At 44.7% G+C, this 16,221-nt stretch overlaps 1 protein-coding gene across 3 annotated transcripts in view; it reads right to left on the bottom strand.

Moving 5' to 3' along the window:
- Positions 1-16,221, bottom strand: part of LOC115472732 (extracellular matrix protein 2-like) — a 62,633-nt gene that overhangs the window by 13,504 nt on the left and 32,908 nt on the right. For all 3 annotated transcript variants that reach the window (XM_030207115.1, XM_030207113.1, XM_030207114.1), the window contains exons 3-4: positions 12,367-12,552; positions 9,212-9,922 (exon numbers count right to left, since the gene is read on the bottom strand). In XM_030207115.1, the coding sequence (XP_030062975.1) occupies positions 9,212-9,922; positions 12,367-12,552 (897 nt within the window). The remainder of the gene's footprint in view (positions 1-9,211; positions 9,923-12,366; positions 12,553-16,221) is intronic.

The raw sequence follows: 16,221 nt of genomic DNA on the forward strand, positions 1-16,221 counted from the left end.
ATGATAGAGGTATATAAAATAATGAGTGGAGTGGAACAGGTGGATGTGAAGCGTCTGTTCACACTTTCCAAAAATACTAGGACTAGGGGGCATGCGATGAAACTACAGTGTAGTAAATTTAAAACAAATCAGAGAAAATTTTTCTTCACCCAACGTGTAATTAAACTCTGGAATTCGTTGCCGGAGAAAGTGGTGAAGGCAGTTAGCTTAGCAGAGTTTAAAAAGGGGTTGGACGGTTTCCTAAAGGACAAGTCCATAAACCGCTACTAAACGGACTTGGAAAACTCCAAAATTCCAGGAATAACATGTATAGAATGTTTGTACGTTTGGGAAGCTTGCCAGGTGCCCTTGGCCTGGATTGGCCGCTGTCGTGGACAGGATGCTGGGCTCGATGGACCCTTGGTCTTTTCCCAGTATGGCATTACTTATGTACTTATGTACAAGTCCTGCCTTCACCATGCCTCCGATATGCCCCCCTCAGATTTGGACGTCCTTGCGACGGACTTTCGCTAGAGATGTCCCAAAATCGGGTTTCGATTATACCGATTTGGATGTCTCTGAGAGATGGACGTCTAAGTGCCAATTTATGTCGGAAGATGGACGTCCATCTCTTTCGAAAATGAGCCTGATAGTAACCTATAAAACTTTGTAAGTCTAAGTGCTTTGAAAATAAACCCCTAAGTCTGCAATAATTTTATCATTTTTATTCAATAAATTAGATTTTTATAACTGTAACAGGAGGTAAATTCATAACAGGAGGCCAATGTGAAATGTCCAAAAAAGCATGGATATTATGCTAATTTATGAAGGCAGCACAGATGTCTATGTGCCTTTGTGAAGTAGGCTGTCAGAACTATCCCCAGTAGTGCACAAATATATACCTGCTTTAAAGAAAAATAAATGTGTGTGAGCACTATGTGCAGACTGTGGAAAACTACATGTGCTCTTGTTGGCATGTATACTTATATAGGTTTACAATTGCATGCAGTTTTCTGAAAGTAAAACATATTTTCTCCGAGGACAAACAGGCCTGTAATTCTTACATTTGGGTAACACGGGTCCACATTGCTGGTCCAGAGCTTGTAACAAGCTTAAAACAGGTCTTTGAGCATGAGACATGCTCATGTGCGAGTGCCTTCCCACCCTTAGTTTTCTTTATTTTACCATACTCGCTAGGCTGCGTTTAGGCCTGAACTCTAGTAGGGTTTTTCCCTTGTTTTTTTTGGTGCTTTGACCTTTTTAGCACCATTGAGTTGTTTTCCACAGCTATTTTTCCTTTCATATCATTGAAGGTTCCCAGTGGCTTCAAATGCTGCATTCATTGCAACAGGACCATCTGTGGCAAAGACACACATTCTTTGTGCCTGCAGTGTTTGGGGCCTGATCATATCCCTGCAAACTGTATTCTCTGTCTTCCTATGATGAAGAGAGCACAGTTGGCCAGAGAGTCTCAGAGAGAAAAGATTTTTGGAGCCAGGTCCAAAGCTTCAACGTCGGTGTTGGCATTGGTGTCTTCAGCGTCGGCATAGGATATTGCTTCGGGTGTATCAGTCCATATATCTGCAAGACCCTTGCACTCTGGGAGTGACTGTGCATCAAGTGGGTCTCCACCTGCCTCGATGCCAGCCACTATTCAGGCCCCCCAGGACTAATCAGCGTCGGACCCGACCCCAAGCTGATGTGAGAACGCAACGTCATCCTCATTGGCACCGGGAGCATTGATGCTAGGCACTGGAAGAAGCATTGGTATCGATCCCCCTTGATGCATGGGGCCAGGAGCTCTGGGCCATCAAGGGTTTTCCCAGTCCTAAGAAGCATCAGTGCTCAAAGGACCACTCTCCCTTCATACAGGAGGTGCTGATGCATGGGTCTCCACACAGCCAGGACTAGGCATTTGCTTCAGTCCCACAGATTTAGCAGGATGCTTCTACACTAGTACCCCAGCCTTTCCCTCAATGAGCGCCTCTGGGCCTTGCTCCCTGAGCTTTTGGCAGGGTTCATGCAGAGTGCATCGGCATCTGGGGTGCTTATTCCAGCCATGCCTCTTGCTTTAGTCCCACGTGGCCACCAACCTGCAGTAAGGTCTACAACGCCAATGCTGCTTGCGATCTCAGCATCACCTGCCACCCATGTTGACACACCCTTGATATTGGTGGAGGAAGCTTCGCTGGAGTCAAGGCTGGACCCAGAGTCAAGGCTCTTGAGGTTATGGTTACCTCTTCACCAAGACGGATTCATTCTTAGCCCTCCCTTGAGGAGCTCTTGGCTGATACCGATGAGGAGCGCTCATGGGACTTAATGGAGGATCCATGGTACTTCTCAGAGGAGGAGTCCTATGGCACCCCATCTGATCCCTTCTCTCCACAGGAAAAGAGTAAGTCTCCACCTGGGAGTCTTTCCTTCCCATCTTTTGTAAAGGAGATGTCGGCTGCCTTCCCAATTCCTTTGAAAGTGGAGGATGAACTCAGGACTAAGATGTTTGAGGTCCTGGACTACGACTCTCCCCCTAGAGAGGATGTGATGGTCCCGCTTCATGAGATCTGAAGAGACATTCAAGTGAAGAACTGGGATTCCCTTCTGTCAGTCCCTCTCCTCCCCAAGAAGATTGATACCATGTACAGGATTCAGTCTTCCCCTTTGTTTGATAGGCCCCAGTTGCCACCTCTTTCATTAGTGGTGGAATCCGAACTCAAAAGGGCCAGGAGTTTTTTCTGTGCCCCCTGGCAGAGAAGCTAGAACTCTATATTCTTTTGGGTGGATTATGTATTGGGCCTCCATGCTCATCTACCTTATCCAATCTTACCAGCTCTACATAAGACTGTACTTGCGGTTCTTGGTGCACAGTATGTCTGAGGTGGTAGACTCTCTCCCACCAGAGCTGGCTGAATCTGTTCGCCAGCTGGCCAAGCAGCAGAAGGCGTGCCGCAAGTTCTTGGCCAGGGGTGCCTACGACACTTTTGATGTGGCCCTCTAGGATCTCTGCCCAGAGTATAGCGATATGCAGACTCTCATAGCTGTGTGTCTCTGACTTGGATGTGACAGTCCAGCAGAGGTTAGAGGATACGTGCCAGGGGGATAATCTTTTTGGAGAGAAGGTGGAGGGGGTCGCTGGCCTCATCAAAAAACACATTGATACTATCAATTCTCTCTCCTGCTGGACACCTTCTGCACCTGCCTTCTCCTCTAAGAGGTTTTTTGGCAAGTCAAAGAGGAATACTTAGAGGCGTAGGTGTGCTGCTGCTTCTCAGCAGGCTCAGACCCAGCGTGTTTGTTCTCATCAACAGTGTGCACCTAAGGCCCTTGCAATTCCCCAGTCAAAGCAGGGGACGAGCTTTTGACTGGCTCCAGCAGAGCATAACCACTGTAATAGTGACCATCCCGGATGACCTGCTGGTTGGGGGGAGACTGAAGTTTTACCAAGAAAGGTGTCCCCTTGTAACCTACAACTGGTGGGTTCTTCAAATAGTCCGTCTCAGTTACACTCTGCATTGATTACAGAGACCACCAGATTGCCCACAGTGTGCTCTTAGCACAAGCAGGTACTTGCAGAGGAAGTCTCTGTCCTTCTCAAGGCCTGTGAGGTCGAACCCATTCAACCAGGGGAAGAAGGGAAGGGATTCTATTCCAGGTACTTCCTTATGCAAAATAAAACGGGGGGGGGGGGGGGGGGGGAATGAGTCCCATCCTAGATCTAAGGGGCCTGAACAAATTCCTGGTCAAAGAAAAGTTCATGATGGTTTCCCTGTGCATCTTTCCTCCCAGGCTTCAGGAGAATGATTGGCTATTCTCGCTGGACTTAAAGAATGCTTATACTCGTATTCCAATACTTCCAGCTCATAGGAAGTATCTTTGATTTCGGCTAGGGACACGTCACTTCCAGTTGCCTTTTGGCCTCGCATCGGCTCCTGGGGTTTTCACCAAGTGTCTTGCAGTAGTCACAACATCACTAAGCAGACTGGGTGTCCATTTGTATCCATATCTTGACGATTGTCTGGTGAAGAGCATATTGAAGGACTGTGCTCAGGAGTCCATGCGGAGGACTATTCGGGTGTTAGAGGTACTAGGGTTTGTTTTAAACTACCCCAAATCCCATCTGCTCCCTGTCCAGCGATTGGAGCTGGCTAGATGCTGAACTGGCTCGGGCTTTTCTCCCTGTGGTGAGGGCAGACGTTCTTGTCACCCTTGCCTCTCAGCAGGCCACAGGCCAACAGATGATGAAGGCTGTTGGACCACATTGCCTTTACTATTCATGGGACACTGATGGCATGTCTTCACATAGAACTACCCAGTGAACCCTAGCTTCCCAGTGGTGTCAGGCCACTGGGAACTTAGAGGATGTCATCTGCCAGAGCTGGTTTAGTCCCTGCTCTGGTGGACAGTTCGATCCAGTTTGATTCCGGGACTGACGTTCCAAATTCCACAGGCACAAAGGTGCTGATGACAGATGCATCCCATCTGGGGTGGGAAGCTCACTTAGATGAGCTTCACACTCAGTATACTTGGTGAGCCCATAAATCAGATCTCCACATCAACCTTCTGGAGCTCCAGGCAATCTGGAACGCTCTAATGGCTTTCAGAAATCGGCTGAACAACCAAATTGTACTCACTCAGGCAATCAGGTTACCACATACTACATGAATAAGCAGGGGGGCACTGGTCATACCCTCTGTGTCAGGAGGCCTTCCGGATGTGGCATTGCACTCACCAGCACGGAATTCTCCTCAAGACAAGTTACCTGCCGTGTAAATCGAACAGCCTGGCCGACAGACTAAACAGGGTCATGCAACCACAAGAGTGGTCACTCAGCATGGGTGTTGCCCGTGAGATATTCCGAGCATGGGGCACCCCCTTCATAGATCTCTTTGCCACTCAGCCCAATCACAAAATCCCTTGAATCTGCTCCAGGCCCATGACAGGGTAGCGTAGGATGCCTTCCTCCTTCATTGGGAGACAGGACTTCTGTATGTGTATCCTTCCATTCCTCTTGTGGGGAAGACTTTGCTGAAACTCAAGTAAGACTGTGGGACCATGATCCTGATCACTCCCTACTGGCCCCGACAGATCTGGTTCCCTCTTCTCTTCTGGAGTTATCCTCCAAAGAACTGTGGAGATTTTAGTATTTTCTGATTCTCGTCATGCAAAATGAGTGATCTCTTCTGCATCCCAACCTCCGGTCTCTGGCCCTCATGGCTTGGATGTTGGGAGCTAAGAATTTGCTTCCTTTCATCTTCCTGATGGTGTCTCCAAAGTCTTGCTGGCTTCCAGGAAAGATTCTACTAATAGATATTGTTCTTTCAAATGGTTTGCCATCTAGTCTAAGGACAGGGCCCTAGATCCTGTTCCTGCCCTACAGAGACTCTGCTTCAATACCTTCTGCACCTCTCCAAGTCTGGTCTCAAGACCAACTCTGTAAGGGTTCACCTCAGTGCAATTAGTGCTTATCAACATGTAGAGGGTAAGCCCATCTCTGGACAGCCTCTAGGTGTTCGTTTCATGAGAAGTTTGTCGTTGACAAAGCCCCCCCTGTCAAACCGCCACCTGTGTCATGCGACCTCAACATCGTTCTCACCCAACTAATGAAAGCTCCTTTTGAGCCACTTGATACCTGTCATCCAAAGTACTTGACCTGGAAGGTTATATTTTTGGTGGCCATCACTTCAGCTCGCAGGGTCAGTGAGCTTCAGGCCTTAAGTAGTGGATGCACCTTATATGAAGTTTCATCATAGCAGAGTACATAAGTAATGCCACACTGGGAAAGACCAAGGGTCCATCGAGCCCAGCATCCTGTCCACGACAGCGGCCAATCCAGGTCAAGGGCACCTGGCAAGCTTCCCAAACGTACAAACATTCTATACATGTTATTCCTGGAATTGTGGATTTTTCCCAAGTCCATTTAGTAGTGGTTTATGGACTTGTCCTTTAGGAAACCATCTAACCCCGTTTTAAACTCTGCTAAGCTAACCGCCTTCACCACGTTCTCCGGCAACGAGTTCCAGAGTTTAATTATGCGTTGGGTGAAGAAATATTTTCTCCGATTTGTTTTAAATTTACTACACTGTAGTTTCATCGCATGCCCCCTAGTCCTAGTATTTTTGGAAAGCGTGAACAGACGCTTCACATCCACCTGTTCCATTCCACTCATTATTTTATATACCTCTATCATGTCTTCCCTCAGTCGTCTCTTCTTCAAACTGAAAAGCCCTAGCCTCCTTAGTCTTTCGTCATAAGGAAGTCGTCCCATCCCCGTTATCATTTTAGTCGCCCTTCGCTGCACCTTTTCCAATTCTACTATATCTTTCTTGAGATGCGGCAACCAGAATTGAACACAATACTCAAGGTGCGGTCGCACCATGGAGCGATACAACGGCATTATAACATCCTCACACCTGTTTTCCATACCTTTCCTAATAATACCCAACATTCTATTCGCTTTCCTAGCCGCAGCAGCACACTGAGTAGTCTCCTCATGCACACTAAGTTCCTATCTAAGGTTGTATCTGAATTCCATCCGAACCAGTTGATTATCTTGCCAACATTCTTCCCCCGACCTTATGCCCATCCTAGTGAGATTGCACTGCACACCTTGGACTGCAAGCGAGCATTGGTCTTTTACTTGGAGCGGACTAGGCCCTTCGGACAGTCCACCCAACTTTTTGTTTCTTTTGATCCCACCAGGATGGGGGGTCTCTATCAGGAAACACACTATTTGCAATTGGTTGGCAGATTCCATTTCTTTCACTTATGCCCAGGCTGGGCTGACCCTTGAGTGTCATGTTAGGGCTCACAATGTCAAAGCCATGGCTGCCTAGGTAGCCCACTTGAGGTCAGACTTCATTGAAGAGATTTGCAAGGCTGCAAAGTGGTCTTCAGTTCACACATTCACATCTCATTACTGCCTTGAGCAGGAAACCCGACTTGATAGTTGGTTTGGACAGACAGTTCGAGTCCAACTCCACCCTCCTAGGCCTGTTTTGTCCTGTTCCAGGCTGCACTCTCACTCGGATTGTTATAGTTCTAGGTTAAATACTTTTTTTGCCCTCATCATTGTTTTGAGGTCCAATCCAAATTTGCAAGTTTATTTTCCATTTGCTACCTCGCCCTTTGGGAGCCTTCAGGGCAGTTTACAATCTAAAATAACATTAAACTAAAAACAAACCTTTATCTAGACAAAGACAGGACTGGACTTAAAGGAGAAAAAGGGAAAAATCCATTAATGATAGTGCAGGAGGAGGAACAAAACAAATGGAAAGGGGCTTATACAGTCTGGAGTTCCCTGGAAAAGGAAGAGCTAGAGAAATTTAGCCATCAAACCTATAAATGGCAAGTGACCGACTCACCTGCAAATGCGCAGTAGAGACTTCCCTCTCTGTCCCGCCCCCGCGTCAAGACTTGATGACGGGGGGAGGGGGGCGGGACAGAGAGGGAAACTGCGTGGAAGGGGAGGGAGGGAACCGCTGACGTCGCTACCGCTCCCCCCCCCCAAGGTAGCCGCTACCGCCCCCCGGAGTCGCCACCACCCCCCCCTTCACCCGGCCCGGGCCCTCTCTTCGTTATTCAACTTACAGCAGCGCCGAAACAGCAGCAAGCAGCTCAGCTTCAGCTCCCGTCGGCCTTCCTTCCCTGCCTGTGCCCCGCCCTCGCCGACGTGATGTCACACGAGGGCGAGGCACAGGCAGTGAAGGAAGGCCAACGGGAGCTGCTGCTTGCTGCTGTTTTGGCTCTGCTGTAAGTTGAATAACGAAGAGAGGGCCCGGGCCGGGTGAAGGGGGGCGGGGGCGGCTACCTTGGGGGGGGGAGGGGACATGGGAGGTCTCAGAAGGAGGGGGGCCTTGGAGCTGGGAGGGCTGGACTGAAGGGGGCCTTCCAGCTGGCTGGGAAGAAGGCACGGGGGGGGGCAGGGGGCCTTGGAACTGGGAGGGAGGGCAGGGGGGCCCTTACAGTTGTGAGGGAATGAGGCCCCTTACAGTTGTGAGGGAGAGCAGGGGGCCTTGGAACTGGGAGGGAGGGAAGGGGGCCTTGGGAGCTGGGGGGGAGGGCCTGGGGCCTTGGAACTGGGAGGGAGGGAGGGAGGGCGGGCAGGGGGCCTTGCAGCTGGGAAGGGGGGAGGACTGGAGCCTTGGAGCTTGGAGGGAGGGACAGAGGGGGCCTTGGAGCTGGCAGGGAAGGAGGATGGCAGGGGGCCTTGCAGCTGCAACGGGAGGGGGGCCTTGGAAAAAAAAAAACATTCCAATACGCGCCCGTTTTAACGGGCTTAACGGCTAGTATGCATTATGTTTTAAATTTTGTTAAGGAAGTTACCAGTCTCAGAGATGGAGGAAGGTCATTCCGTAGTTGAGGAGCTTGGACAGAGAAAATGGAATGTCTGATGTGTTCATGCTTGAGAACACGATAACTAGGTCCAATTAACCTATCTGGGGATTCCCACATGTAAGAATTATAGGCCTTCTTGTACGCGGAGAAAGTGAAGATACTTGTAGCAGGTATTCTCCGAGGACAGCAGGCCTTATATTCTCACATACCCCACCACCTCCTCTTGGAGTTGTCTCTTTTTTTCTTATGCTTTATATTGTACTGCTGGTACTGCACTCTTGTGGCAGGCGGGAAGGCACTCATGCATGTGCAGTGGAGCGCATCTCGCGCTTAAAGACCTGTTTTATGCTTGTTACAAGCTCCAGACTGGAAACATGATCTCGTGTTACTGGCATGTGGGAATATAAGGCCTGGTGTCCTTGGAGAATACCTGCTTACAGGTAAGTATTTTCGCTTTACAATTTGAAGAAACTTTATAAAAATGACCACCTTAATGCTCAACTATCATAGCAAAATTGTAAAAAAGGGGGGGGGGGGAGGCGGCTTGCCAAGTTTGTATATAAATGATAGAATGAAGTAGCTTCTATTATGATAATGAGGCTTCTGTTATTGTATGTGCAGAATTATGTTGTACTAGCATCTACAGTTAGCAGTGCCGTTATATCCCACCCTTTCCAAGAGTGGGCGGGACAAGTTTACATCAACAATGAGATTGTAGTCACAAATTCAATATTTTCCAGTGTGATTCTTGCATCCAAGTAATTTATAGAGAAACACTTGGGTCAAAATCTTGTTGTGCGGGTGTAAGGTATTTCTATTTGACTGGACAATAACCCAAGTAATCATTATTAAATATTAAATTAAATTTTTTTATAAAATAAAGCATCAATGCTTGACATACCTTGAAGGTCCAAACGCTTTATATCTAGATCTGAAATTGGTGGTATCTGACTGAGTTTGGCATTTGTGCAACTGACACTAATGCCAGCGATAAAACAGCCCTGTGGTAATGGTTGTTGCATGAAAGGAATCTCTTCAGGTGGCGCAGGACTGGGAAAGCGACTAGATGGGTTACGGAAAACATCACCTCGTAAAATTTCTTCTTCATCTTCGTTGTCTTCTCCATCATCATCTTCGTCGTCTTCTCCATCCTCTTCCTCTTCCCTCTCTCTTTGGTTTCTTTCATTTTCTAGACGTTTGGCCTCTACTTGTCTTTTTTCTTCCTCTTCCTGTCTTCTCATTTCCTTTCCCCTCTCATTTTCCTCTCTTTTTCTGTTTTCTTCTTCCAATATTCTTTCTTCTTCCTCATATGCTTTTCTTCTTTCTTCTTCTGTGTTCCTCTGTGTTTCTTTATTTTCCTTACGACGCTCTTCAAGTTCTTGTCTTTTTCTCTCCTCTTTCTGAAGTTTCTTTTCTTTTCTTCTCCTCTGTTTTTCATCCTTAATTTGAATGTTCTTTTTTTCTGCTTGAATTCTTTCCTCTTCCATTGTAAGTATCTTGGTCATCTCATGAGTAAGTAAAGGCTGCACAATAACTGGATCCCTGGGGTCATTTGGTTCTGAAGAATCACCAGAAATTTCAGGTTTGTCATCCAATGAAATATTTTGTAATGCTGAATATGAGAATGTAAATTGGGGGGGGGGGGGGGGGGGGAAAGAATGATAGCATAAGGTAAAAGGAAAGTTAATGGCAATAAACATTATTCCCTACGAGCAAGAAACATATTAGAACTATAGAACAACATATTCATTATATTTGGACATAAAGTTTATAAGTTCCTATTCCTTAGTGTGGCAACAGATCAATCCAAGACAAGTGGTGATAGATGACAGAGTTGCACTGTGCCTTAAGCCCTGATGCTTGGTGCCATTTCCCAGTATGCCTCTATTTCCAGCAGGTGGTGGACGTGTCTACCAACTTCTCGTGGATTTTGGGGTCTGTCTCCTGTTCCTGGTTTCTTTCAGTGGAACCTGGGGTGTAGCGGCTGGCCACGGCTGCTTGGCGACTACCTAATGGAGCTAGATCCCTCCCTCCCCCTTCCCATTTGCTCTCACTTTGCCTGCCTCAAGTCTCCTCTGTGTTTAAAAAAAGAAATAAAAAATCATAAACCAATTTTAGTGGTTAGGCAGTGCTGTGATGGAGAGAGCAGTACCGGATACTGCATCTGTGCAGAGTAGCTCCGGGTGGACTCGGGGGGGGGGGGGCACTATTCCTGGGCAGTAAGTGCTGTTCCCAATGGCAACCCCTTAAGAGACAGCTAAGTGCCCCTCCCCAGTGGAGGGCTCATAAGTTCGTGTCCAGGGTTTGTTGTCTTGTTCTGCCTTGCCAGTTCAGTGGCAGGAGTAGTCGGGGGAGAGCATTTCGACTACGGCTCTGCTTTCTTCTCTGGGCTCCCCAGCAGGTATGTCGGCTCCTGCAGTGAGCACCACAGTTTCTCCCTCTGATGCTGCTAGCACGGGAAACACAGCCAATTTGGTTTCCCGCATGCCAGTTGTTCATTCTCCTTCTCAGTGGGTTGTATGGCAGCATGTGGCCTTTGGGGTTTCTCTGCCTGCGGAGCACAGGGGTCTGGCGATGGAACAGCCACAGGCTGTTCCTTTTCCCCCCAGGTTTGTGCTGCCTATGCACAAGGCTGGCCTTCTGCAGGTACTGTTTGGCTTTGCTCCCTTTCCATTGCTTTCTTACCGGTATACTGAGAAATGGCACCGAGCATCAGGGCATAAGGCATAGTTCAACTCTGTGTCCTCTATCTCCACCTGCTGGTAGACAGGCATAACCCACTGGTCCTGGATTGATCTGTTGCACTAAAGGAAAGAAAATTATCTGGTAAGAACTAATTTTCCTTTTTACTTATCATATACCCTTTGTTTTTTTAAATTTTTGTTTTTGGCTTGGTGGTTTTCTTCTCCTTTGTATCATTTGGGCTAATGGAGTATGGCACCATGAGCTTTCATTTCCACTATACAGAGATTTTTTTTTCTCCTGGTTTTATATCCCCCTCCCAACTCTTTAGCCAAGAACCAGGGACTATAAACTGTACCTTCCTCTGGAACTCAGATGTGGGTCATGTGCAAAATTAGATCAAGCCCTTGGCAATTATTTTTGTAAGCTAAATGGTGAACTGTTTCTGTACTGTATGGAAATACTTGTAGAGATATTCCAAGGCGTTTAGTATCTTTTATTATTTCTTCTTTTAAAGCAGGCCTGAAAGCTTTTCAAACAGGCCTATGGGCACAGAGTGCAGCTCTGACTGCCCTATTCTAGATAACTCCACTGGTTCTTTTCAGATTGTTGAATTATAAATCATATGGCATTTGAAAAGCAGTATATGAAACTGAACTTGTTGTTAATGCCTTCATGAATTTGCTGCTGCCTATTTCAGTTTATATCTAGCATTTTTCTCTATAACAGTCTTCTAATTTGTGGGTTTCTCTTTCTTGGCACATAAGATTGTGAAATGCTCTGCTGTTGACTTTGCGTCAAATTTCTTCTTTATCTTTATTTTGGAAACAATTGAAGACTTTTTTATTTGGTAGGAAGTTTCCTGATATTAGATGGGAGTTTGGAATCTTTGGGATTTTAAGGTTGGTTGTGAGTTTTAATCATTTTTTTGTATTGTTATTCTATTTGTATGTGTGATTTTGATTGTTTTATTGTAACCTGTTTGAATGTGCAGGCTATAAATGCTTGTTAAATAAAATTTGTCAAATAAATAAACAATTGTTGGCAGGGTTTTTTTTTAACTGTACCCTTTATCCAAAAGACTTTTGTCTCATTTACTCTTCATCTCTATGCCTCACTTCAGTCTCTTAATATTCTTCTCTTCTCCTTTAACTATGACTGCTAACTGTACACTTCTCTGCCAACTTATTGATGTCCTGTAATTTACCATATCATTGTTTTGTATACTTTTATAGTTATAAGATATTTTGACACACTTGACCATGAAAGATGCCTATAAAATACAGCTTTAATGTAAGACAAACAAGTATTAGAAGAATCTTAACCTGCTAGAGCTGTTCATACTCATTTATTTCACTAATGAAAAGAATATACCAATATCAGCGCAGACTGGACAGCATTCTTCAGGGATCATGGTGCTGAGGCATTTCAGTGGAGGGCACATCATTTCATCACAAACCACCTTTCCATTTGTGCATAGGCAAGTAAGACAGGGCTTTGGGGACCACACTGCTTTGTCATACATTATCATTCCATTGACCGAACAGTGCCCTTTCTTTACTAATGAAAACAGAAAACAAATAATAGAAGTTAATTCATGTAATTTGTGCTTATAATGTATTGTAACTAATATAAATACTGTTCCTCCTGTGAGCGTATACATTCAGAAAAACATTTGCTTGGTCTTATCCCTGTTGAATTTTAACTGGTGAATGAATATCTAGATTGAAATAGAGATGTGATACGATAAAAACTTAGGAGAAACTTCAGAATTTAGAGCAGCATTTCTCAACTCCAAATCAAGTACCCTCAAGCTCCAATCAGCAGAGATTTTGAAATGGACGTTCCAAAAACAGATATAATCTAGTCATGAAATAGAAAATGAAATTACTTTTTCTACCTTTGTTTTCTGGTTATTTTATTTTTCTAATTGTTTTGGTCCAAGTCTGATTTATGCTTTCCTCAATGTTCTATCAACTCTTACCATTTTCTCTTGCTTTTTCTTTCTGTTTTCTTCCATTTATTTTTCTGCCTCTCAGTCCAAATTTAATTTATTCTTTACTATTCAGGCTTCAATTACCCTCTTTTTACTGCATCTACCTAAAACTTTCCATCTCTTTCCATTACCTCAGCTCTCCTATTCCCCTTTCTCATATTCCCCAGTCTTTCACTAACTCTATCATTTTCTCCACATCCATCCAGCATCTCCCTTCCTTACCCATCTTTCCATCCAGCCTCTCCCCCACACACTCAATTCCAACCCATCTCCATCAGCCCAAGAACTAGCATCCTCTTTTGCCAAGGAGGTTGTTTCCTTATAATCCACATTTGCTATTACTTTCATCATCAATAAATTTGACTATTTCTACTGATCTCCAGTTCTCCACCAGATCCTCATGGGTAGCTCCCTGTCATTGTTTAACCCTCCGAATCCCTTTTTGATCTTCCATATTTTGGAAACTATGAAAGTGACTACAGCATCCCAGGATTCTCTTCCTTCTTACTATGTTAAATGTTCCTGCATACATTGATAACCAATCTCACCTGATTTGCCACCCACTAACCTTTGAAGCAGGAATTGGCTGAGAAAGAAATTAATTTTAATGTTTATTTAATTTCTTATATACACTAAAGCTATCAAAATAGAGGGCTCCCAATCTGAGTTTGTAACCGAGGCAATGGAGGGTTAAGTGACTTGCCCAGAATCACAACAAGCTTCAGTGGGATTTGAACCAGGCTCCCCTTGTTCACTATCCATTTCTCTTATTAGGCAGCTCCACACTATGCTGCTGGTCCAGGTGATAAAGAGCATACAATAAACAGAATAATTCATATTCAAGTGGAATCAAGACAAATAGCATATTTATGTTATTTATTTCTGCATATGTATCCCACATTTTCTTATTGGTAGGTTCAATGTGGCTTACAAGAGTCTGGAGTAAGTTGGTTGCAGTTTGTATAAAACAATGTAAATTGGTTAACAGTTTGTATAGAACTAGGTTACAATTTATATAGAAGAACAAAATTAACAGTTATCTTGAGTTTGACAGACTTTGTATTTATAGTTGCCCCAGGTACGCGTGAAGTGTTTGGGGTGAATTGGGTGGCATGTAGTGCTGATTCGGTAGTTTGCTTGCTTAGGTTGGTTCAGCGGGGAGGAACTTTCGGAAAAAATGGACTTTCAGGTGTTGGGTGAATTGGGTGGCATGTAGTGCTGATTCGGTAGTTTGCTTGCTTAGGTTGGTTCAGCGGGGAGGAACTTTCGGAAAAAATGGACTTTCAGGTGTTTTTGGAAGATTAAATAATTGCCCTTGAGTTTTAGTTCTTTCAATAGTGTGTTCCAGAGGTTGGTACAAACATATGAGAAGCTGGAATCGTATGTTGATTAGTATTTAATGTAAACCTCAATATAGAGCTATTGGACCATCAGGCTGTGGACAGTGAAAGACTGAAGAGCTGGAGAGATAAGTGAACCCTTTCAATATCAACACACAGCAGTTTAGAGTGTGATAGAGGGAACTTATTGAGGAGGTTTTTTAGCCAATGATGAATGGATAGAACTCCCTAACGTTGAATTAATTCAGCAAAGGAGGACCCTATCATCGATTGAGGCTTTTCCTCCTTTATAATAACAACATAGCTACAATTATTCATTGGATATCTTCCAGTGTAGATTATTGTGTTTGGATTAGTATTTAATGCCTTTACAATTAGGGAAGTGGCAGGTAAGGTAAGTTCTCACTGATTTAGTTGCATTTCAGGATGGTAGCTCCTATTAGTGGTCATGTAGCCCAGTGAGAGGCCGAAAATTATTCTGTAGGCCAGAGAACAAATCTTGAAGGATATGCATGCCTTGATTGGTAGCCAGTATAATTTTTGGAGAAAAGGTCTAGCGCTTTCTAACTGGTTTTTTTCTGAAAATGAGTTTAGCTGCTGTATTTTGTGCTGTCTTTAGCTTCTTCAAGATTTGGTCTTTGCACCCTGCATAGATTCCATTGCAGTAATCCACATGGACTAGAACCATGGTTTGGATCATGTCGCAGAACACATCTCTTCGAAAGTATTTCTTTATCCGTTTGTTTCCACATTGTGTGGAACATTTTCTTTGTACTGGCCTTAGTCTTGTTTTATAATGATAAGTCACGATCTATGGTGATTCCTAGGATGTTCAGATTGTCTGAGATTGGGAGAGATGATCCCAAAGCGTTGATGGTTGTGAAGTGTTCAGTATTGTGTGGAGATGAGAGTATGAGGCAATGTGTTTTTCCCCTGTTCAGTTTCAGCTTGAAGGCTGATGCCCAGGATTCTCTGTTTTTTATGATGTTCGTGATTTTGGAGGTGATTTCTGATGGGTTATTTTTGAAGGGGATATAAGATTGTTACGTCATCGGTGTAGATGAAGGGATTGAAGCCTTGTTTGGATAGGGACCTGGCTAGTGGGGCCATCATTAGGTTGAACAGTATAGGTGAGAGTGGTGAGCCCTATAGGACTCCACATTCCACTTTCCAAGGTAGAGAGATTAAGCAATTTGATTTTACTTGGTAAGACCTGGTGGTCAAGAAACCCTTGAACCATGTAAGTATCTTCCCTTCAACTCCTAACTTATTGAGAATTCTTTGTAGGATTTGGTGGTCCGTCATGTCAAATGCACATGACATGTCAAACTGGAGTAGGAGGATGTTTTTGCCTATTGAGATTTCATGTTTGAATTTAGCCAGAAGTGTGATCAGCATTGTTACAGTGCTGTGGTGGGTTCTGAATCCTGATTGGGAATCATGTAATATGGAGAATTTGTTGATGTATTCTGTTGTTTGGTCGCTATACCTTCCATCATCTTGATCATTAGTGGTATGGATGCAACTGGCTTATAGTTTGAAATATTGCTGGTGTTTTTCTTATCTTTTGGGATAGGTGTGAGCAGAATGTTTCCCTTATCCAGCAGGAATTGTCCTACATGGAACATAGAGTTTAGGTGGGCTGTGAGTTCTTCAATGAAATGGTTAGGGGGTACTTCCATAATGTAGTTGGGGCATGTATGTAGTAAGCAGTGAGCGGAAGAGAACTTTCTGAATGTTTGAGTTACTGTCTCAGAAGAAAGCTGGGCGACGTCAGTGCCGGGCAAATTGGTAGAGACAATTATTAAGAACAAAATTACAGAGCATATTCAAAAGCAATCTACTACATTTCTTTGAAGGGGTGAACAAACATGTGGATAAAGGTGAGCTGGT

Source organism: Microcaecilia unicolor, chromosome 6, assembly GCF_901765095.1.
Source record: "Microcaecilia unicolor chromosome 6, aMicUni1.1, whole genome shotgun sequence".
In the NCBI taxonomy this organism is placed as follows: Eukaryota; Metazoa; Chordata; class Amphibia; order Gymnophiona; family Siphonopidae; genus Microcaecilia; species Microcaecilia unicolor.